This window comes from Clupea harengus, unplaced genomic scaffold (assembly GCF_900700415.2).
Source record: "Clupea harengus unplaced genomic scaffold, Ch_v2.0.2, whole genome shotgun sequence".
Taxonomy (NCBI): Eukaryota; Metazoa; Chordata; class Actinopteri; order Clupeiformes; family Clupeidae; genus Clupea; species Clupea harengus.
This window is the reverse complement of record NW_024880387.1, coordinates 1-24,990: the sequence shown is the minus strand read 5'-3', so window position 1 is coordinate 24,990 and position 24,990 is coordinate 1. Positions and strand designations below refer to the sequence as shown.

General features: G+C 39.6%; 2 protein-coding genes across 2 annotated transcripts; one reads left to right on the top strand and one right to left on the bottom strand.

Moving 5' to 3' along the window:
* Window positions 1-2,121: 2,121 nt before the first annotated feature.
* fkbp5 (FKBP prolyl isomerase 5) lies at window positions 2,122-9,565 on the top strand. The gene is made up of 9 exons (XM_042706769.1): window positions 2,122-2,359; window positions 2,716-2,858; window positions 3,185-3,299; window positions 3,533-3,689; window positions 3,791-3,881; window positions 4,129-4,212; window positions 4,456-4,641; window positions 5,737-5,976; window positions 6,975-9,565. Exons 1-9 carry the CDS (start codon window positions 2,152-2,154, stop codon window positions 7,062-7,064), a joined length of 1,314 nt encoding a protein of 437 aa, XP_042562703.1. The 5' UTR covers window positions 2,122-2,151; the 3' UTR covers window positions 7,065-9,565.
* A 2,498-nt stretch (window positions 9,566-12,063) lies between these two features.
* On the bottom strand, window positions 12,064-24,931 carry LOC122132022 (sodium- and chloride-dependent GABA transporter 2-like). The gene is made up of 13 exons (XM_042706770.1): window positions 24,895-24,931; window positions 24,537-24,779; window positions 20,791-20,878; window positions 20,417-20,549; window positions 19,502-19,636; window positions 18,945-19,048; window positions 18,513-18,637; window positions 18,206-18,318; window positions 17,796-17,936; window positions 14,310-14,412; window positions 14,028-14,128; window positions 13,725-13,895; window positions 12,064-13,229 (listed from the first exon to the last, which is right to left on the bottom strand). The coding sequence occupies exons 1-13, from the start codon at window positions 24,929-24,931 to the stop codon at window positions 13,074-13,076; spliced, it is 1,650 nt and encodes a 549-aa protein (XP_042562704.1). The 3' UTR covers window positions 12,064-13,073.
* Between the last annotated feature and the right edge of the window lie 59 nt (window positions 24,932-24,990).

Genomic DNA, 24,990 nt, shown 5'->3' with positions numbered 1-24,990 from the left:
ACACAAGTCAGGTTAGACGGTACAGAACGGAATGTTTAGTGTTTAATGTACAGAATGTTTAGGCTGTCACTATTGTTCTTTTTTTTTTTAAATCAGTCCCACGGGCAAAGCTCTGACAAAAGTAGCATTGAAAGCCAAACAAAGTCCTGCGCACAATGGTACAAAATCTTGGGCAAGGACTACCTACTTTCCAAAAAAAAGGGCCTGTAGACAAATATCCAAAATTAAACTACCGTAATTTCCGGACTATTGAGCGCACCTGAATATAAGCCTCACGCACTAAATTTTTTAAAAATAATTATTTTTAACAGAAATAAGCCGCACATGTCTATAAGCCGCAGGTGCCTACCGCAACATTGAAACAAATTAACTTTACACAGGCTAAAATGAATATCAAAACTAATACAATAGTTCGTTTTGCCAGTTAGATAAGTGCACTGTTGCTTTAAGAGCGCACAGTCGCAAGAGTCAATCAGAAGCTAGAACGTTAGATTGAAGACAGACGCTAGTTTGAAACCAGTGAGCTAAAGAACTTGAAGACTGGATTTGTATTGTTGTAAACTTTTATTTTATGTTCTAAAGTGTTTTGAGTTGTGTTCTGTCTACGCTGGTAGACTGTGGTTATTTTGACATTAGTTAAGTTATTGAGAGATACTGAGAAATCGCGTGGAGCTAAGCATCCATGCGGCTGCATCCATGCTAGCATCCTAGCTCCACAAAGCCACCGTAAACACAAAGCCACCGTATACAGTCACAGGTATCATAATCCATAAATTAGCCGCATCGTTGTTTAAGCCGCGAGGTTCAAAGCGTGGGAAAAAAGTAGCGGCTTATAGTCCGGAAAATACGGTATTGTCTATTGCTTAGTGTCCCCATGAAAACTTGTTTATATGGGTTTTCTAGAAGTAAGTATGGACTGCTACAATAGAAAATGTGCCAGCCTTGTGAGCAGCAGCATCAGATGTACAGTCTATGCCACATTTGTGGGAGGGTGGTTGGACTCTGAGATGATGAGCTAATCCTATGGGCCCGTGACCTTAATCTGGACTCTAGAACAACCCAATGCTATTGATCAAATAGTTTGAAGGGCCATGTAGGGACATACAAGTGAAGTGAGGGAGGAAGTTAATCATTTTGATATGCAGAATGGAATAAGGCCATGTGATTATTTTGAATGAAAGTCTTTGAAGTCCTGAAATCAATTCTAAAATATATTGGAAGTACAAGTAGAGTTGGAATATCAAAATCCTCCTGACCGCTTGGCTCCCAAAAGGCCGTTTGGCCGTTTTCTTTTAAGGAGAGGTAGGGGTGAGGGGTCCACAGAGGTGATAACATGATACTATCGTGATATTTGGGCCATGATACGATACAATTGTGATTCTTTATATTTTGCGATATTCTGCACCACTGTATTGCAATCAAATTGTGTTGAAAATATCGCGATACTGCACTGTATCAACTTTTTCTCCCACCTCTAAGTGGAGGGATCTTTTTACATTTCAGCTCAAGCAGGCAAAATCTCTTCATGTGACATATCTCACTTTTAATAATGCTGAGAGTTGGTTTGCATGGCAGTATAGCCGTGAGTAAACACACAAAATGTGTAGGTACAGTGGGCACAATGCACAAAGGCTTTAAATGAGGGAACTGTATTCATTCAGACAAAAGCTGTAGTGACAATGTGGTTCTCGTCATAAACAGCCATGACCTACAATATCTATTTATGGAAATACATTTATTAATTGTTAATACGTGATTTAAACGACTGTGTAAATGCTGTAGAGGTAAATTAGCTTTCAAGAGTATGGGAATGGAAACATACTAAATGAACAAGATGTGGTGATTTACCTTTGCATTGAAGCATATGGAATGTGAGGAAAATAAACTGAGAAGTCCTCTGTGCATGCCGTCCGAACAATTGCCTGTCTACTAGATATGTACGAACCAATTATAGGTCATCATACCCCTAACTGTCGCTGGTCTTGTCATTTAAAGCACAGGCAAACAGTATAGTATACTTGCTTGTATATGCACATATGCCTGTATTTGATTCTATTCCACTTCCTTTATGCACACATGTAGCATACATGTATGTAATGGTATATGTTTATATGACATGTCTTTCAGTTTCTGTGTCGCAGAAAACCAAAGATGGTTCGAGTAGAGAGGCCTGTGGTTGACATGTCTGTAACTCTGTTCTTTCCCCTCACACAGGTGGTGAAGAGACAAGGAGAAAAGGGGGAGAGTCCCATGATCGGTGACAAGGTGTTTGTTCACTACACAGGGAAACTGCTCAATGGGAAGAGGTTTGACTCAAGCATTGACCGCAAGGAGCCATTCAGCTTTAACCTGGGCAAAGGTATGACATTTGTGTCATGTGATGCAGTAAAACTCGTAATAGCCCTCAAATAGTACTCAAGTTATATCCCTAATATCCTCACAATGAAAAGTATTTGATATTTTTTTTAAACCAGATTATAGAAGCAACCATTATTCGCAAAAACATTATTGTAGCACAAGCGCATGGTAATGGAATAGTTACAGGACTGCAGGACTATGGTACAGGACTGAGCACTAAATTGGCCTTTATTCATTTAACACACTGAACATCTAAATCTGCCTTAACACCAGCGTGAATGTTTTTTCTATGATGCCATTTCATCTTAGAAGCTGTTGCTGACACTGATGATTCTTCTGTTTGTGTTCCTGCTGTAGGTCAGGTGATTAAGGCCTGGGATATAGGTGTAACCTCCATGCTGAAAGGAGAGATCTGCACTCTCCTCTGTAATCCTGAGTACACCTATGGTACAGCCGGCAACCCCCCCAAAATCCCCCCCAATAGCTCACTGCTGTTTGAGGTAAGACCCTAATAGTTGATAAAATGGCATCCGCTATAAAAATAGTTTAATAATTTTTTCCAGGTGTACCGTACTAGATAGATATAGGCACAGAATACACAAACAGAAGGGAGCTAGATGATGACTACTTTACTCTATTCACTACTGCGATGGATAAGTGTTACAATCACATGAATACTGTATATCTGCACACTGCCTCTAAACCACAATAATGACAGAAGGAGATGAAATAACCACAGATGAGATCTCTCACGACCACATTTTTAAAAAGGAACATTTAAACCGTTCATAAAAATTTTATTTAATTGGGGTAATATTTGACTCAGGTGGAGCTGCTGGACTTCAGTGGAGAGGAGTTGACAGAAGATGGTGGCATCGTCCGGAGGATAAAGGTCAAAGGGGAAGGCTACAACAATCCCAATGATGGAGCATCAGTCCATGGTGAGGCCCCTCAGGCATCCACAATATTGGCATTCACATAGCAGCCTATAGTGTCTGTTACATAAAACAAAGGATGCCTAAAAATGGACTCAGGGTTGATATGACATAACGTATTATGAAAGCCATTTGACGGTATCTGATTATACAGCGCCATCATATTAGACTGGAAAGCATCATTTAAATACTACCAGGATTAAGGCATGCATCCGAAATATCTCTTCCTCTGTCCACAGTGCACTTAAAGGGAAGTTATGGGGGTCGAGTGTTTGACACACGGGATGTGCACTTCATCGTGGGAGAGTCAGAGGATGCTGGAGTGCCCTTGGGAGTGGACAGGTCCATGGAGAAGATGCAGAAGGGAGAGTGCTGCCTGCTGTATCTGAAGCCCAAGTAAGTGTATACTACAAAGGAAGTGTACAGTATAGCTTCCTGTCTATGCATACTCATTTGTAAATATGAGAGAAATGTGACATCCTTGATCGTTTTGACAGATACGGTTTTGGAACCGAGGGGAAACAGCAGTATGCCATTGGACCAAATGCTAATGTGGTATATGAAGTGACACTCAAAGACTTTGTAAAGGTATTTATTCTGATATTTTATCTCAAAATAACTTCTTGTTCTTGTTTGAATTCTCATTGTTGTTCTTGTTGCACATCAAACATGACACTGCCCATTAATACCAAGTCCCACATTATATGATATACTGTATATCAAATTAAGTTTGTATCAGTTGTCTATAGGAAAAGGCTGGGGTTTTGTTTTATCAGTGACTTACTGCACTTGAAGGTATTCACTGAAGGGCTGACACATATTTCTACACTTTTAGGCCAAAGAATCTTGGGAAATGGACCTGAATGACAAACTTGAGCAGTCACTTTTGGTCAAACAGAAAGGGACTCAGTATTTCAAGGTAACACCAAGAGTGAAGTTGGCAACTGTTTTGGCAATTGGGTTGTGTGTTCCAGTGTTTGTGTGTGTGTGAGAGAGAGAGGAAGATTGTGAATGTCAGCTATATGTTTGTATGTAACATATTTGTGAACCTTATCAGCTATATTTAGGTGTTGTCATTTAAAATTCAGGGCACCAAATACTGGTTTCATGAAACTGCTGAAAGATGTTGATGAGGAAATGGAATGATGGTTTCTTGTGACAGGCTGGGCGATATTATCAAGCTGTGATCCAGTACCAGCGGATTGTGTCTTGGCTGGAGATGGAGTGTGGAGTGAGTAAAGACCAGCAACAGGCCATCCAGGATCTGCTGCTTGTGGCTCACCTCAATCTGGCAATCTGTTACCTTAGACTACGGGACTTCTCAAATGTGGTGGAGAACTGCAACAAGGTACAAGACTACCACCCCTCTATCATTACACTCTAAAGCCTGCGCTCTATCTACCTGTGCCCCCTGCAGCTAATAAATCTCAGGATCTAGATTACTTCCACACCAGCATGATCTTTAGTCTGTTTGGAAATGGGTCAGTAGATTGCAAAATCTGTCTTGACTTTCCTGTGGATTTTGTGGCATTTATTGTGGTCTAGAAAAGCCTTGATTACATTTTTTAGGTTTGTGCCCTTTTAATTAGGAGTGCCTAGAAAGTGATTGGATCAACTCGTAGATCTATCAAGATCTAATCTAACAATCCCTGGCTAATCATTGCCAGTTGGCAAATCCCTTTATACTGATTACACCCATTATACCCAGTAGGGAGAGGTTTGATAAGGTTTCCCTTGATAGAATCGAATGAGCATGCCAAACTTGAGGAATGGACTGGAAGACGCAGCCAGGATTTCTGCAGTTTATTTCAGCGTGACTACCCCCCTGAGTGTGTTGCTCATATAATTGCCTACCTGACTGTATGAATGTGTTGGCATTTATACCTTTCGGTCAGGTAGAATACAGGGGTGGTGGTATTAAGGCCACACCCTATAGGTAATAGCAGGGGAAACAGTGGAGTTGTTGATAGCAGGAAGGAGGCTATATGGGGGGAAGGGGTTCAGATGCTAACGGTTCAGGTCTCAGTGAGACCGACAGAGTACACATCCAGGAGTATGAGTTACAGAATCAGATGATACAAAATAACAGTAGAATAGCAATATTTGGTTTAATCGCCCTCTACATCAATTCTGTCTCAAACAATCCATCATGGCATCTATATTGACCCTCAACTGTTGTTGTTTTAGCTGAATTTTAAATGGCAGCTCTTCCTTTTTATCATTAGCTAAACCTCCCCATACAGCTCACTGATTGGTGGTAAAATCTACAGGGCTCAAATGCTTCTTTTCTAAGTGTTTCCAGACATGCATGAAATCTGAGAGGGTGATACTCTGGCAGGTCTAGACTAGAAAAGCAGCTAAAGTAAAGTAAGGTATTATGTGTCCATGTTTCCTCTGAGTTTGGGACATTTCAAATCGATATCCCATGTCTTTCATGTCACAGGTGATTGAGACTGATGCTGACAATGAGAAGGCCCTTTACCGGAGAGGGGAGGCTCGTCTTCAGCGGAATGAGCTTAGTTTGTCCTTAAGAGACTTCCGGCATGTTATCCAGGTGAACCCCTCCAACCGTGCCGCTCATTCTCAGATCAGCATCTGCCAGAGGAAGATGCGTGAGCACCATGAACAGGACAAGAAGATCTATGCCAACATGTTCCAGAGATTTGCAGAACACGATGCTAAGGTACTTGAGATAAAGAGTTTTATGTTGTCACCTGCAGACCTCTCCTAATCTCTGTGTGACTGCGGCTCTTGTCTTATCTTAGTCTGCCTCGGTGTTCCCATAAGCAGACAAGACATAGTGTTACTGTTCAGTCACTGTTACTGTTGCACCCCTGAAAAATAGGGAGAGATAGTGACGATAGTGAAAGCATTAACTCAAATGAATCATCAAATATACTCACAGTTTACAAACAAACATATCAACACAACAGGATGGTTGCAGGAGGGTACATATACCTCATTTACGTTAAAACCATACTTAAGCTACAACCACATGCCGAGTTTCCCTGAGGCGACAGTGGTTCAGGAGGTAAAGGAGACGTTTGGCTATTGGAAGGTTGCTAGTTTGATCCAGACTCTTCCTGGCCATGTGTTGAAGTGTCCTTGAGCGCGACACTGAACTAAATAACTGCTCTCGATGTGCAGGCTGGCGCCTTGCATTGTAGCCTCCATTGTCGGTGTGAGAATGGGTAGATGTGTGAGGCATTAACCTGTAAAGCACTTTAAGTTCTCTAATGAGTAGAAAAGCACTGTATAAATGCAGTCCGTTTACATAATTCTCATTTCTCTACCACTATTGGCAAGTAATATATAGCTATAGCTGAGTAAACTCTCACAAAACAATACATTTACTGCCTTTTAACTTTGTTTACATTTGTTTAAATGATACAGCCATGTACCAAAGACATGTACCACTATCTGTGTTACAAAGCTATACAATTATATGTACAACCTTTCAACAAGTGGGACCAGATTGCTTTTCTAATCTATGCAATGCCCAGCTGCCGGGAAACAGGAAACACATTTTTATGATTTTCACAGTTTTGTGTATGCGGTACATTGTAGGCTCTTACAGGAGGAGCAAACTACTTCTTAAATTTGATGTCATTGCTGGTTTTGCTTTAGAGTGTATACTACTTGTCTCTTTTGTGTAACCTTTTGACCTCTGTGTCTCTGAAGGTGGCCCGGCTAAAGAGGAAGCGAGATGGCAGCAAGGCAGGCGACCTCAGCAGTAAACGAAAACAGCGCAGAAGTCAGGACTGTTCCTAATCTCAGAGGAGGAGCACTGGGGCCATTACCAAAGCCACATCCCCAGAGGACCGCAGAAAGGGGCCGGGCGTCTGGTCTCCCCTGTCACCCCACACTAAAACAGCCGGGTTGGGGGGCTGTGAGGGAATCATGGCGCTTCATGCCCCTATCCACCAAAATAAAACAAATCAGCCCTGACCCCAACACTGGGACAAGGGGAGGCTCCAAACGTCATTTTGTCAAAGACATGGGTCGCAAACAAAACAAAACAAAACAAAACAAAACAAAACAAAACAAGACAAAACTGGGGAAAGCTTGAAAAACTGCACATGGTTCCTACATGTCCACTTGCAACTAGCCTCCCTACCCTTTGTGCTTCACCAATCTCTCTGTCTGTCTTTTTCTGTGTAATTTATAGTTAAATATTGCATTACATGAATGATCTCTTAATAATTTGTTATGCAACTGTGTGGATGCTCCAGATTTAGTTTGGTTTAGATGCAGTATTCCTTTGGTTGTCTCTGTTTATTTAGCACAAAGGGACAAGGTGTCTGTCAGCTGGATGGACATGGACCCGAGTGTTACACGCAGTGCATTTACATGAATAGGAGTATGAATATTTAGTATGTAGGATACAAGAGGCCGTTCTGTTGACACTGTTTAAAGTGTTAAAAGTTCTCTCAATTATGCAGACGAGTGCACTCTTCCCCAAAGGGAAAAAAACTGATACGTGACAAAGTCACATCAGACTCTAAAGAGGGATACACTCTGCTGAGGCTATGGACATACAGCATATCCTGCTTCAGCATCAGTGAAGGATCCAAAAACTTCTCAAGACCCTTTGGATCGCTTCCTGTGTTGGGAACACAATTTTCCTTGCATCCTTTATGGAAAAACATCACTCTCTCACTCACACTTCAGCTGTGAACATAAGGGAGAGCATAGGTTCATTTGCATGTTATTTTGGTACAATGAGATGGTCAATATGGGCACATATGTGTATACAAAAACAAACAGATGAAAAATATCAGGCAGCATCAATGTTATAGAATCTTTGATAGTTTCATTTATATGACCCTTTTACTCCTGTAGTGGCAGATCTCTCTTCCAATGTGTCCTTAAACTCTGCAGCTCTCTGAAGGAGTAATGCTGTCATGAACACTCATCAGACATAGTGTCATTTGAACTCTCTCACCTAAGGGTTGGGTAGTTTACATCAAGTGCTGTTTGTACTGATTCCATTCAATAATGTATTCTGTTGATCAATTGATGAAACCGTTGTTCTAGATGACACATTTATTTTGCATTGGTTGGTTATAAAGTGTTTGGATGTTTACAGCAGTATCAATGAGAGTTTTACAGTAATCAAAAAAAAAAGAAGAAGAAGAAAGAATCAAAGAATCTCACTGCCTTCTCCTTATTCAAGGCTGCTGTTTTATTCTGTGTTCAAATATGTTTGTACAATCTTTTCATAGCTTTGGGAGACTTTGGGAGATCACATTGTTCCCCCTTCGTTCTTCTCTTCTGTTCACATCTGCAACATCTTGTGCTTCTTGTTTTAAGCTCTATTGCCTTGGTAATCAATAACCACATTAATATTACATGCACTATAAGCTTCAACTTTTCTTTAAGATGTTTCAGTTTAAGCTTTTCTCAAGAAAGGTAAAAGCTAATGCAATCGTTATTGTTTATGACAGTCCTGGTATTATTAATAACCAACATTTTGAACCAATAGGTAGCAACATATAAGTTTCAGATACTCAACACACATCAGAAAACTGACTGAATAGCTGAAAATCATATATTGGAGAACAATTAGGCTCCATTAAGACCATACCAAACCACCACTGTAAGACAAACTATATTTATACTGTGCCCCCTGTTCAATTACATCTGTTTGTTTTAAATGTGTTAAAGCTACTGGCCAATAGAGGGTGCTCTTTTGAAATACTTCACAGACTCCACTGTGTCAAAAGAGAATGTATAAATATTATGATCCATTTGTTCTTAAATTCTGCAAATCAACTTCCATCTTTGCTTCATCCAAAGTTGCATATTACAAGTGAATAGAATTGAGAATATAGAATGAGAATATGTGAATAGAAAGTGGCGATTTGATCATATTTGTGCAAATACAATGAAGTCATGTTAGGAAGCGATATTCTGGATGTTTTTAAGTCTGATCATGGTCTCTTATTTGAATTGAGCTTTTCTATCTATCTGTACTTTGACAAAAAATGCACACAAGTGGCTTAAAAACCTATTACTGAAGCTAATGGACAAGTAATCCACAAATATAAGTCTAATCAAATTCTAATCAACCTGTAATGTGATTGCAAAAATTAAACCTGTATTGTTTTATGTCTTTACAGAAAACAGATATTAGTTAAGGCATTACTTCATAAGACATCGTCATCAACACTGTTTAAGTATATAAAGAGAAAACCCAAGACTTGAAAACCTATTTTATGGAGGCTAAGAGGCTAATGAGCAGTACTGTAAATAAATATTTTGAATCTGAACCAAATCAGAAATGCAACATTTTGTTGTCAGAATCAGTATATTGAGTAATGATGCATTCATTATTTTTGATTAAACTGTATTTGTCGGTGTGTGCTCGTAACTAAATATCATGTTCAAGAGTTACATGGGCCTAAAGCATTAAAAATGCACACAGATACTAGAAAATCATACAGGATCTTTTTTTTTGTGTGTGCTAGCAAAGTGTTTTAAAACTGGACAGAACTTGTCTTGGCGTGAGAGTTTCTTATTTGTTTTACACTGTAGAATAGGTTTTATTTTAACATAAATATGGGGGACAATACAAATCCATCCACAATAGGTACATCCACACATATCAACACATCATTTAGTTTTGATGTTTAGTGGGATTGCTTTAACATCTAAAAAGAAAGTGACATGGATTAAAAGAAAAAATATTTGGCCTCTTGCATATTGTGGTCATCCCTGTCCCCTGACCTCTGTGTGGTTTTAAAGTGTTGGGATCAGAGAGGAGAGAGGAAAGGCCAACATGTGGTCCACACCATAGATATATATAAAGGCTAGATGTCTCGTCCAACGGAGTCGAACGTCCGCACATGGCGGCCATCTTGCCCCAGGCAGCTCGCTCACCCATACCATTGTGTTGGTAGTGGTATGTACTTTTTAAATAACCATAACTTGCTCAATTTTCAACGGATTTACAAATGGTTTGGTTTCTTACAAACGTTATTAACGTGGTTATAATTCGGGATGCTTTTGGGATATTTTTAAGAAAATAACATAATTATTCATAAGTATGCAGTGTCATAACTACATCTCTGACGTTTATAACAAACCAACCCGTTTAAAAATCGGTTGAAAATTGAACAAGTTATGGTTATTTAAAAAGTACATACCACTACCAACACAATGTTATGGGTGAGCGAGCTGCCTGGGGCAAGATGGCCGCCATGTGCGGACGTTCGACTCCGTTGGCTGGCAACGCGGACGAGACATCTAGCCTTTATATATATCTATGGTCCACACTGTGTGAGTTATGTCACTGTGCTGAATCTCCACCTCCTTCACATCCATCATGCTACAATTTAAACCAGACGTAGCAGGGCAACCTGTCCTACATAAATAGAAATTGTAAAAGTAAAGGAATGTCGAAAGCCACCTGTTCACCCACATCATGCTTAGCCCTTCTCGGTCTCAGTTCGGTCAGTCAAACTTCTAGAGCGCCTTCAGTGGGGAGTGGGTACAATCTGTAATGAGAACCATCAGGAAATGTAGTCACAGCAATGGTGGCACTACACTCGTATCCACTTGCTTCAAATGCACTGCAGATCAATTGTGTTTCAGAAAGCACCCTTAAATATCTGGTGAGCCTGATCTAATCCAGTTATTAGTTTACTGCTCAAGGGATCATGCACAGCATGTTTTTAAGCACTGTCAAGATGTTTGTACTCTTGAGTCATCACCTTGGGTAGAAGACTGAATCCATGCTATCTTCACTGATCCACAGTATGTTGGCTCTACAGCAGCTAAAGAACTATGCTAAACTGTCCTCCAACCTACTTTGATGGCTCTGAGACGCCTGGAGTGTAACTAAGATTATACTCATCCAGTGTGGATAAGTGACAATCATTAGAAAAACTACAACAATAATGAATTGATTACTGATGCCACGGATGGAACATGACAACATATACTATTGGAATATACACAATTTTTTATTTCCATTGATCATCTTGACTTTAAAAAGTGAGTGGACAACATATTATTTCGATTTGCTGTGCCACTGTGCATGGTTGAGCAGAGAAATACATAACTGTCCTTGGCAAACCCTCACCCTATACTCGGCTAAAGACATGGTACTTACGCTGATGCATGGATCCTTGAGAATATCTCTGAGGTATTTGTGACATATACAGCTGATTTATTTATGATTATGGGAGAATAAAGTAATGAGAAGGTGGGGAAGCCCTGTGAAAGTGTACATGATGAGAACATCCATACAATCTGACATTCAAGTCCCCAAAGGGAGCAGCATTCTCATCAAGAAACAAGTATACAGACACCTGCCAATCACTGTTATCTGTCAGCTACAGACATCTGCCAATCACTGTTATCTGTCAGCTACAGACATCTGCCAATCACTGTTATCTCTCAGCTACAGACATCTGCCAATCACTGTTATCTGTCAGCTACAGACATCTGCCAATCACTGTTATCTCTACACCATCTCAGCTATTTTGCTCCAAGACAATAAGATGAAAGATAAATGTGAAAGATGTACACAGTGGGGTTTATACAAAATTCTTATAACATGGTCCCAATGCTTCAAATTGTCATATCCATATGTCATATAGGCAAGAAGAACCAGGCACAAATCCAGTACATAATGTGGTTTGGAGACGTATATATATATAGAAACAAAAGAGAATTATGTCACAGATATTGTCGTATTATGTAATGTTAAACATCTAATTAATATTGATGTATAACAACAGCATGAATCATGACTTTCAGCAAATTCTTTTCACATTTATTGAATTTTTTTGCAAATCACAACATAAACCGGATGGTTATGAATGTGATAATAAAGACAAATACATCTCATTTCACCGCTTTTATACTTCATCAACAATAATGCCCCCACCCTTACTGACCTATGTAGTAGGAAGAAAAATAAACAAACATATTCAGTACAAAATATTCAGATTTTAGTCTTGAACACCTAAGGCACAGACTTGTCAGAGTTCCAGGAAAGATATTTGGTCATGTGTTGGCACATTCCATGATCCATGTGTACTAAAAAAAACACATTATTAAGAAGATATGTCATATTTTACCCTACATAAGAGGACCAATACCTTTTTGAGTGTTCACCGAAGTATTTCATTTGTTATAAAACATTATAAAGCACAATATCCTGTATTTGTAATGATATATGTAAAAAATATGACCATGACACCTCCTGTTAAAGTCATAGTTACAGCTATGATGACATTAACCATCTAAGTGCTGTTATAACCACACACACAGACACACACACACATAAAAAAATCTGGCATCTGGTCTAAAGACTTTGATGAAGAACAGCTCTTAGCAGAGTTTAATATGTTCTGCCATTGTTTGTATAAACTGTGAATTATTTCTGGTCATCTGTATAAAATGGATGACCAAAACCCATCTAAAAAGATGATTGAGATGTCAAAATAAACCATCTCATCTGGAACATTAAACAGTGGCTTTTGCTTCATTAAGACCGGAAGTTGAAAAATGATCTTTCTTTTTGATCCCATATCAAATGGACATAAAATATTCAAGAGGAAAATAATAAAAAAAATCGCCCACTGTAGTTATTGAACACTTAGATGCTTAACTTTGTAGTTTGAAGACACAGTCCAAAAGAGAGCATACCCTATTTCAGTCGTGTTTAGCAGCCAACCACAGATGATCAATACGAAAAATCGCTTACATTGTTACTGCTCTACCAGAGCTTAGTGTGAACAGAAGGGCACTTTCCAAGATATACTGTATCTAGAGAGGGCCAGTGTCTCTGAACTTGTTCCAGACTGCTGTCTCTGTTTTCTGGGAGGGGAGCCCACACTCGGGGTTCTGAGGGCAGTAGATAGCATTCTTTCGGGTCAAGTTCTCAGGAAGGTCCAAGGCTGGAGTGCACAGTGCCCGAAGCCTCTGAAGAATGCAGAAAGGATGTTATACGGTCAACAACAGGTAAGGTGAGGACATAAGGTATGTTTTATGTTATAGGCAACTCATCATTTTGATGGTATATAGTGTTCTTTGACAGAAGAACATCTTTCCGCATGACATTGCCAACTATATTGCCAAAAGACACCAGTTAGCATGTCAGCAAGCTTTTATCAGTGCCAACTGGCCGGTTTACAAGGTTTTTGCATGCCTTTTAGGTAGTTAGCTCACTATTTTAGACCAAAACTCCTTACTGCTGCTTCAATGACAATAAAACAGTACTGTAGGTTTACAATTACAAAAAGGGTAGAGCCTTTTAGGTAAAAATCACAAAGATCACACCGTTTTAGAGTTATCTGGATATCTGGATGATAGGGGGAGGTTACAGATATCTCCACTACACAAAGGATAGAAGCACTGTGAATGAAGTAACCATTTATAATATAACCAGTAATATTGTGCATTTTTAATTAATCATACCTGTCGAAGACTTCCAGGTGTAGAAATAATTGCATATATCATCCAAAGGGGGACCAGTAAAGTAGATGAGAGGGTGAACCACCAACCAATGGCATAACCCCACCAAGGGTATTCAGTGTTGTTGTTGAACTTCAAAGGGCTGTATTTGATGAGGAAGAATACCAATGTAGCCTAAAGACGAGAGAGGGAAAGGGAATTTAATTCACATTAATTCATCACACCGCATCTGTCTCCATAAACAGCATGTAGAAACCCCTGGCCAACAAAGGAAGAGTGATTGGACACCATAAGATAATTACTCACAGAGCAGACCACAGGTGTGATATATTTCCAACAATACTTAATAAGGGGCAAAGGCCGATAGCCAATCATATCCTCTATGTTGTCATACAGATGGTCAGCACCTGAAGGGAAACAGAAAACCAACAAAATGGCACATTGGCAAAATGAGCTTATAATAACAGAAAGAAGTGGAGCAAGTGTGCATTGATGGAGGCAATACGCATATATGAGGGGGGACTAGAACAGTATAAAGAGCTGGGAGTATTAACACTAAACAACCCCAGTCCACAGTATATCTCTTACCATAGACCCATCCAATACACACGGACTGGAAGATAGCAAACAGGAGCAGAGTCATCCCACTGCAGGCATAGTAATCAAAAAGTTGAAAGACATACAGCCCACCCTGAGGAAAAAAGACATACCAATATTAGATGGCACTACCTGTGCTGGATCTTCTGTGTTTGGGTGGCCTAGTTGGTTCTTTTTTTCAGGTTATGTGAAAAATTAGATCAAGTGCTAACTACCAATGACAGTCAACACCAGCGGCACTCTAGATTATTTTACATGCACAATTCTTCCATTTATCACTTGGCCTAAACAATGGCTTAAACTCCACCAAGTGTACTTTCATTGTGCCTTTACATTGGGTTCATACCACTGCACACTGCACAGCAAGCACAGTAGTCGCCAAACACATATAAATCAGCATTCACAGTGGGAAAGGGGCTATTGCTAAATCTCAGAATTTGCAAGGGTATGTCTTCATTGTAAAACTTGTCCTAGTGAATGTGTACTGATATGTATATTTGTGTCAGAACACAAAAACTGTGTTTTAGTGGTCTAAACACAAATCGGTAGTTTTGATTTTCTCTGAACCGCTGATTGATGAAAGTGTATGGCTCCTTGAGAAACCTGTAGAAACCAGTAAGACCGCCATGTCTCTGTAATGCGGCTCTGGTAGCTTCTGTAAATGTCATAGAAGCCCTTGGGGATATGTGTCATCATAAATACATAGTTTTGGCGGGGAAAACAGCTGGCGGAAACAGCAGCACTTGTGCACTGTTGCAAAAGCGGTAAAGTGAGCAGTAAAGGTCTGGTCAAAGGCACTAAGTGGGCAGACCCATGTCGCAGTTTAACAGTGAGAGGTTTGGTTGAAGCACCCCTTTGAACTGACAGTTATTCGTTAATCAGGGTAGCCTATATGATTTTGAGCCTGTAAAAAAAGAAAGCGTTTTGCTCACTTACATTCCATGACAACCTAACGTTATTTTTATTGAGATCGATACAGCCCATCTCACGTAGGCCTGCATTCTGGACATACAGATTTTGGACTACAATGTAAAATGTCCACATATGATAGTGAAGGGACCGGCATAGGTCATAAGAATATGCCATAGTCAATAAGTCAATGATATTATACCTAGTTATAATTTTTACTTTTATTTGGATTTAACTAGCCATGAGTGGACTTTCCTTGGTGAATATACTTTGGGCTGACCTGGGGAGTGAGGTGTGATATTAGACTCTCACCTTCCCCCCCAGGTCGAGACAAAGAACCCTGCATGCATGGCCCATTTGAATAGACGGTAACACCCCTTAGATATCAGTGTATTTAACAGACTGTTCCTCAAGGAATAAGTCAGATGAGCCTGAGGTGAAGCTATGAGTGGACGTTCAGGCTTTGTCTCCCTTGGTTGGCCACCATTGTATAAGATTAAAACCTGGATGTTGACTGACTAAAACCTAAGACTGAATCTTCAATATAGGGTATAAATTACATACCATCAATAGGCTACAGTTCTATTTAATAGTCTAAACTCGTTTAATGGAAAACATTTCCAACATCAGAGTTAGGTATTGAAACTAAAACTGTAGAGCTGACATCTTTGCTGAAAAGTTAAATGTTTCAGCAGACATTCTGGCACTTGCTGAGGTGCGACTTGCAGGCGCAGAAGAGGTCAGCTATATTTTCTATGGAAATAAGAAATTCTTGGATGGAAATCCGGGTTTTCGTAGTAGGCTACTTTCACTCCTTTCCCCAATAGCATAGGCGACATACTGTGTGCTGATGTGAAAGAAGGATCTAAAGCTATTAGGCTACTGCGACGGCATATTAGGTTCATCTCTGGTAACTATGATATTCAACGAATTGTTTTCTTTACATTTTTTTTCTTGGAATTAGTCTGGGAACAAACTGAGCATCCAGAAGCGCAGCAGAACCGAACAGGTGAGTGAAAGCCTGTTAAGCGGAGCATTAGATCAATGGGAGAGAGTGGACATAAGGTATTTGTGCAGTCCGTGGCTACTGGTGACTGTGTGTAAGTGTACTAATGATATGGGGATATCCTAAAAACTGATGTGTGAAACGCAAGAGCAGCAGTGATCCGTAGCCTTCACAAATGGGGAATGCATAAGATATGGAAGGTAACAAGCTAGTTTTCCGCATTCCGTAACAGACAAAAAAATAGTTATTTTGTGGAAAAAGCGCTGGTGTGCGGCATTTCCTCTTCTGACTTAGTCTAATTAGACCACCACAATACGTGTATAGAAATAGCAAGACATGTAATTTTTGTGTATTTACATCTTGGATGATATGTGTTTACTACTTACTGAGCATTTAATTCAATTCAGACAATTTAAAATACCTTTTCCCAGACTTTTGAGTCTTTCAAGGGGTTGAACAAACATTTTTTTTTTTTTTTTAAAGCATGCCAGGATATATGTGAACTTCGAGGATATTCGAGATAGATGAATTTCATTATCCTATAATACAGGTTTCCTCCTGCTTTCTTGCTAATTTAGAAATATATAGGCATAATGTGCCACTCTTCCAGTCTTCCACGGTCAGATACGACGTGTTGATTGGCTGGAATTGTTTATGGCTCGGCTCAAGCCACTGTGTTGTTTCCCATTTATACAGCCAGGAATGTGTACAAACACCGGAGTTCTTTGAGCTCACACACTTAACAGACAGCTTCAGCTATTGTGACGAAGTTCTGTTGTTTTTCCTTAAATTAATCTAAAGTAAGGCCCCCATATCTGTGGGTACATGCATAACTTTAATAAAGTTTTGTTTAGAAATGACATGCAATAAGACATCAGCAACCATAACTAATATCAAAATAAAACAATACTGTAATAATTATTATGTGAATGTGGTCTCTCTCTCGAATGAACAGGATTCTGACATTTCTAGGACGATGCTTGAGGCGTAATCATGGCTTAACCCTCAACCATAAGGACAATGGATCTCTTGTATATGGATATCTAGATATCTGGTACACAACATTTTTTTCTTTTCCCTTATTTCCTCTCTTTCTTTTCTTTAAATCCTAGCCCCTCCCTTTGATAAAAATGTGGAGGAAGAAAAGGACAGAATGGAAGGATGGAAGAATCAAGGACAGACATGAGATGCGGAAATGAGATGCGCTTAAAGACAAGAATTACGTATTAAGCGCAACGGTGCGGAAGAGCTGAGAGTTGCGTGGAATTACGTTTATTTATGTCATTTTCCTACTTAACATTTTCAGGCCGCGGGTTAAAAGTGTATAATTGAAACCGTGGTTACCGAATCAGCGGATACGGGGGTTCCACTGTACATTGATGAACCTGTATGTCTATCCAAAGTGGACAATTCTCCCTCTAAAAGGTGCAGTTGGTGTTGGTCTGGTCACTGAAGCTACAGCAACATGAATGAGATTGACAGGAAAATGTGAACACCAATAAGATCAATAGCACCATAATAATCTTGTACCTAAGTCAAGGAGATTGATGATAACCTCTTACCTCAGTGACCATCACTAAGCCAATGAAGAAGCTTGCTATACTGATCATCAGCAGGAGGAGCTTGCGTCTGTGTTTGCCAGTGTGGAAGAAGTTGGGGAACATATCTGTGATGGCAGTCATCAAAGCCTCCAGGCCTACAAACTGAATGGAGAAGAGATCATTTATTGTTTAGGCCTCACCTCTGAAAGCAACAGCCTCAAACTCCTTAAAACATAAAAAAGCTGGCTTATTAAAAGTCTCAAAAATATATCCAGATGCTATCTATGGGCTCATGCTAATACCTATTGTGACTGTTATGTAGCCTATAATCATGGGATTCTGAGAGATAACATAGTGTGTAGTATGGGCAGGGGATGACAAAAATGAGCTCAGGCATGACCCCAATCTTCTATGACTTAGAATGCACCTACCTCACTGTCCAGCCCTAGCAAAATGATCATGATGAAGAAACATACAGCCCAGAGTTGAGGAAAAGGCATCATGGAAACTGCTCGAGGATAGGCAATGAAAGCCAAGCCCGGACCTAGCAAGGAATACAGAAATATATATATATATATACACAAAATACATAAATTAAATAACAAAGCAAGCTGAACTGTTATATAATTACACAGCTGGATACCAAAGACCTATTCCCAACCACAACCATATATTCCCTGACGGCGCACATATTTAATCCATTTTAATTTATGATAATGATACATTTTTTAAGATTACCTGATTCTGCTACCATTGAGATATCAATATTTTGCTCATAGGCCATGAACCCCAATACAGAGAAAATGGCAAAACCGGCCACAAAACTGGTCCCGCTGTTCAACAGGCACAGGTAAATACAATCTCTAGAAAACAGAAAATTGTCTGTTGTCATTGCTTTCTTTGACATGAGGCTTAAAATTTCTGTTTTGCAGTTTTTAGCAGACAGCAATATTTCAGAAAACCCCATTACAATTACCTACAATATTTAGCTTAAATAACTCAGAAGTGCATGCAAATAAAGATAACAAATGAATTTAACTGGAAAAATGTTTGAATAAACACAGATGGTAACAGAACAATACTTCGAATTGGACCCAAAGACTATCCTTTGTCTCAGTTTTTTTTTTACATGACAATGATGTCATAGACCTGTGATGGTTGTACACCTACTTGTAACAGTTATTGTTGTACTTATTGTAACTGCCCAGAGCAGTCAGACATCCAATGCAAATTGCATAAGAGTAGAAAATCTGGGTGCCAGCATCCATCCACACCTAGAAATGAGCAAAAGCAAATTACTCAGATATCAGCGAATAACATTCCACCTCAAAGTGTAAATAAGTCAATGTAACACATGGATTGTGAATATACCCTCTGATAAATCAGTCAATGTAACACATGGATTGTGAATATACCCTCTGATAAATCAGTCAATGTAACACATCGATTGTGAATATACCCTCTGATAAATCAGTCCTCAACACCATTCTCAGCATCAGCAAGGTTAATTCCCCCAAATTCAAGAATCCATTTTAAGAAATGCAGTAATGGTTTGCTAATCAGTTCAAGCAAGATCAACTCTGAGGCTAAGGGCCTTAGTACAGTAAAATCTCTGTGACTCCATGAACCACTTTTGTTCTCTAAAAGAGAATATGAAGATACCCATGTAGGTCCATGCCTACTCCATGAGATGGGGACATAAAGGGACCAGACCTCACACTCAGTACCTGTGGGTCAGCCAGGCGTGCTGGATCAGGGTAGAGGTAGAACTTGATGCCATCAGCTGCTCCAGGCAGAGTGAGCCCTCGGACCAGCAGTACCAGCAACATCACATAGGGGAAGGTAGCTGTGAAGTACACCACCTGACACCAGAGACAAAAATAAGCATACATCCGCTAACATGCTTGCATTTTACCCACTGCACAGAAACGCTTGGAAAAAACACTGCATGTATAGAAGAGACATTATTATGTCCTTTGTATCTCAAAGTTATGACTAAGTATCTTGTGTATCTCTTAGTATCTCACTAAGGATCTTGTTATTATGAGATCAGAGATGATGTAGCCTACACCACACAGTAATTGACAGGTAGCCCGCGGATCCACGGAAAGGGTTGTTGTATGACCACAGTGGTAACCATGGGAAGAGTGTCCAAAATTATCTTTCTATAATTTAACGATGATATAGTTGTTCAACTAAGTTTTTTCTCTCAAAATGACATAATTCTGAGACGGTAGGTCATTGTGACGATGGCTCTGCGTTCAGGTCGCAGTCTCTCTGGAGGCGTGGGTTCAAATCCCACTTCTGACACTATTTGTAGTCACCTCACCCGGACCCGAACCCGAACCCGGGTCTACAGGGTGCCAAACATGCACTCTGACCGCAACGCCAAAGAGCCAAGCACATACTCTGTATGTAGTGACGTCACATCGTCACAGTCATAATTACGAGATAAGGTCTTTTGTGAATGCAATGCACTTATGTACAAAACATATATATATTTTTTATTTTTATTTTACAGTAACAAAAATGTATGCATAATGCACAAACAATATTAATGATAGAGGAAAAATATCAAACACAATAATAGCATTTAACTGCAAAGTATGACCTGAGTAAAACGGAATCTTTCTACCATTCACCTTGCCAGTGGACTTCACTCCTTTCCATACACAGAAGTAGCAGACGATCCATGACAGAAGAAGACACAGGGCTAACTCCCATCTTATATTTCCCAGTTCATATACATTGTCTGTGATATTCAGAACCCTTCTCCTAGAAAATAAATTAAATTAAAGACATTATTTACAGCTCAAGTAATACTGATATTCATGTATAGTCATGATGATAAGGAAGATACTTTGTTGAAGTTAGTATTACAGTAATTTCTTATAATTCTAATCAATGATGTGAATGTTTTCTTTTCAAGTATCCTTTTAGTGTTCTTTCAAAGTCAAAGCATTTCCTTTTAATTTCAAAATAATAAATGTCAGTTTTAAATGACAGTGTAACTCACTCCCAAAACTCTTTCACTGGTGATGTTGCATTTTCATAAACTGTCCAATTGAGTAGGCCTCTGGCTTTGTCAAACTCCATACAGTTCTCTGTTGCAACATAAAATATGCAAGAATAACCCTTCATTGAGGAAACATAGCACATCATAAAAAGGATAAGGTCCTTGGGGTTGGGAGATATTTTCTTGTCTCCCTTTAAAGGTCCCTTTCCCTAAAGGATTTTTCAACCTGGGCCCTATTTTTAGATCTTTTTTGGGTCCAAACTTTTACTGATGACAATTGTCAATTGAAATTGGTCCATTATTGAGTTGTATTGAGTCCTGTCTCGATCTTCCAGTCTCTAGCGTAGCACCCCACTCAGTGCCTGTAGTCGATTATCGAAGGGAGGTGCTCTCCTTTGAATGCCCACTCCAGCTCCACACGGTAGGCCTAGGCCAATCCACTACAGGCACGGAATGGGGTGCTATGTGTATATGGAACGGAAGAAAAGAAAGCTAAAACCCTGACTGTATAAACAGTCCTTTTCTACAGTTTCTTTACAGTTATTGAGGTAAACAGACACAACTGTATCTCTGTAGGGATCCTTTCCATGTTGTGAGACCCTTATAATAACGGTGGCGAAAACAAGCGGTTTACTTTGACGTGCTGGCTTGCCTCATATGATTCCATTGTATAGCCATTTTGTAGTTGCTGGTTTTAGCGTTCTGACTTAGTACTGTCCTTTGTAACAGTTTGGACCCAAAAAGATCTAAAAATAAGGCCCAGAGTGAAAAATACCAAGGTTTATTAGATAGCATGAGTAATAGTAATAATAATAATAATTAATTATAACCAGCACACATATATATACACACACATATTTTATTTAAAAGCACCTTTCAAGACACCCTAGGTCACTTCATTACAACAAAAATACAAATACAATTCACATTAAACTAAATTAAAGTCTCAGTTAAAAACAGGAAATCCAAACTATTAGAGGAAATTAAATCATTCAAAATAAAACACTTATTGGAGAGAGATCTCACGTTAAAAAGAGCATAGTTCAAGTCTACATCATGTGACACTTTGGCAGCTGAATATTTAAAAATATCGAGGGAAAGTGAAAACCTACGCCCCTAGTGGTATCGTTATCGAAGAGCACATCACATGTAAAATCCGATAGACAAAATTTTCATAAAAAAATACTATGAAGTGAAGTTGTCGACCAAAAATATTTTTCAGCGTTTGTACAGTAATAATCTACCAACTGAAATTTCAAGCGAAATTTTCTATTTTATCAAAATGTAAGTTGCTCCATTCGTTTCATAAACGGACTACAACTCCACTTTTACGTGACCTGATCACTGTAGCCTTCATAGCCCCTGACACCACCTGTCAGCTCCAGATGCCATGACCTATAATGGTTATCACCACGCAGTACGCTATTGCTGCTGAGAGGCAGACAGCCATGCTGTAAAGAAGATTAATTGACTTCACCACGAGTATCCCTGGAGTGAGGAGTGGTACCAAACACGCATCAATTTCTGTTCTGATTGAGTAAAGGTTAAAAGACGGGGAGCTAATTCTGATTGACCATAGGAACAGCCACACCTGATATTATGAGAGGAACTAAGTTATTTTAAAAGAGACTACTCAGTGATTCCTACTTCGAGATCATCCATGGATCATCCATGGCTTAGTGACTACAATAAACTTCAGATCTACACATTCAACCTCTTGACTCTTGATTGTGGAATTGCAAGATAGTGGCTCGTTTTCCACACGCAATGGCTATAAATAAAGTATGATAACCCGAATACTGGTTATCTGAAAACTGGTCATGGAAGCCTTTCCACTAACCTTTCGATGTGGCCCGAGATATAATGTTTCTAAAAGTGTCTATGGAGAATCCCATTCATTTCGCTCAGCGTTAGGAACTTAACCACCAGGGGGCGACTCGATTACTTTCCCTCCCAGTCTGTAGGGTGATGATGATAGGCAGGGAATAAGCAGTCCAGGGAAGCTGAGTGACTAACATTGAACAACAGGACATCCATAGTGCAGAACAAACTTTGGAGGTCGTTGTTTGGACCTCAGGGTCGGGATGGTATTTTTCTGTTGCTGCAGTGTAACCTCATCGTATGCCCGCAACCAGGGGCGCCCGCAGGATTCTCGTTCATGGTACGCCTGGCTAAGGTAAGGTGGAGAGTTGCTGCTTATAGCGGAGACTAGCAGCTGTGGAAAATAACTTTAAACGTTCAAAGGCTGAATACTAGTGATGTGTTTATGAACGAATTTGTCTTCACGAACGAATCTTTTCAGTGAACGTCCCATCTTCCAACCCTTCCCTTTAGTTTGGCTTTTTTTTGTATTAGTCTGCAGCAGACTCGTTAAAGTGCCTCTGAGTTCATCGAGGAGGTAGGATAATTTTGTAGCCTACTTTACCTTTCTGTGTGATTGACGCGCTGAAATTTACGATAGATGTATTGCATTCACTGGGCGAACGACATGCAACACACTTTGTTGACACTTTTTAGCATTTTTACCATTTAAAATTACTGAAAATGAATGAACATTAATGAAGGTTCGTTAGCGTTTTGACTCGTTAGCCGACTATGTGATGAGCTGTTAGGTTTGTGGTTTTAACAAACAAGCCTAGTCCAATGTTGCCAAGACTATAATTCAATAACACATATAAATTTCTTTCACATGACTTATTGATGATATTTAGCTTACTGCTTAACACTATTTAGCCTAAAAGACACAAGTGTTTCAGATCCATTTCATGCAAACAGGAAGTGCCACAGAAAGAGCCATTTAGTCCATGTAAGGAGGGCCTTCATGATGAGCCACTCAAACACTGTGGATCAAATTGAGCCAGACAGTCCGATTTGTGGGTGAAGGGAGTGCAGAAGTTCAATCTGGTGGTCAATCGGCCTCTCCATGGCTTGGATGAAGGGGTCCAGCCAGCTGTGCACTGTTGTTTTATCCTGCCACCCTTGCTATCCTTGTATGACTAATACACCATGTCAGCCAACCATAACTAAACATAACTCAACACTAAACATAAACAAAATTCCCATACACCATGCTGGGCGGCCTGTCCCTCTACCTCATATTATGCTAAGGCATTAAGTGGCCATATTACCTGCTGTTAATGGTTTAACTAAATCTATCTCTTTATCTTTATCAAATTGATGTTTACTAACCAAATTTTTCTCTCTCTTATAGCATGACCTTTGACCGAACATCCCAATCTTTTCTTCATTTCCAATGTGGGATGCTCCTGTAGTCTCTCCAACTGATCTACTTGCACAAACCCTCTGCCTACACCTATGCATCCCCACCACACTGTCATGCATTAATTCTACCCAGCTCATGAAACATCTACATAGCTGCTAGCCTATTTATCCACAATGTAAATAATTGCCACCATTCACATAGTTCTGTTACATTGCTCTACTTACCCTTGTAATAGTAACCTCATGAGCACACTGTATACCCACTAAGCTGTTCTACAATACCTGAATTCTCTCTCCACATTTTCTACCTCTACCTCTCTATCTGACCGGCTCCGAGCAGATGGCCCCCCCTTGAGCTGAGGGTCTCCAACTACAACTCTGCCCCTAGATAAAGCATATAAACCGTTATATCTTGCTCCCTATCTCTAATGCAAAGTATAATGCAAATACTAAGTTGATGTATAAGTTAGATATTTGGACTGTCACACGTTATTATAAGTCATTACAATGAAATACATAAATACCTGTGTTCCATGCATTTCGACAGCTTGCCCAAGGCAACTCGGAATTGAAGGAGGAGAACAGATAGAAGAACGCCCAAGCCAGAATGATGATGTAATAGATGCTGGAATACAAAACCACAACCTGGCTTCCATAGCCCAGACCTGTTAAGAAACATATTTTGATGTATGAGTCCCAAAACAATAATACAAAATCAACAGGAAAGAAACATACATTGGATATATAAAGTCCACAGTCCCAGACTTCTTGTGAAATAAAATGTGATATAAATCATGTCAGAATGTTTTCCACGGTGAAGCATACTGGTCATGATTTGGGCCTGCTTTCAAGGTGGATGGAATCACCAGTAGCTCCAAATACCAGACCCCAGCCTGTATGGGTAAGAGTCTCGACCCATTTTGACTCTACAATATTTTACCAACTCTTCCTTGCAAAACATTTTCTGCATTTATCAAA

Excerpts from the sequence above, each read along its gene's own strand:
- LOC122132022 (XM_042706770.1), bottom strand. The coding sequence starts at position 24,931 with ATGGGTCGAGACTCTTACCCATACAGGCTGGGGTCTG. Across the intron at positions 17,937-18,205 it reads TGCTAGGGCTGGACAGTGAG|TTTGTAGGCCTGGAGGCTTT; the intron begins GTAGGTGCATTC and ends TTCTCCATTCAG. Across the intron at positions 14,413-17,795 it reads GCTTAGTGATGGTCACTGAG|GGTGGGCTGTATGTCTTTCA; the intron begins GTAAGAGGTTAT and ends TTTTTTCCTCAG.
- fkbp5 (XM_042706769.1), top strand. The coding sequence starts at position 2,152 with ATGGTTCGAGTAGAGAGGCCTGTGGTTGACATGTCTGTAACTCTGTTC. Across the intron at positions 3,300-3,532 it reads TGATGGAGCATCAGTCCATG|TGCACTTAAAGGGAAGTTAT; the intron begins GTGAGGCCCCTC and ends CTCTGTCCACAG. Across the intron at positions 5,977-6,974 it reads TTGCAGAACACGATGCTAAG|GTGGCCCGGCTAAAGAGGAA; the intron begins GTACTTGAGATA and ends GTGTCTCTGAAG.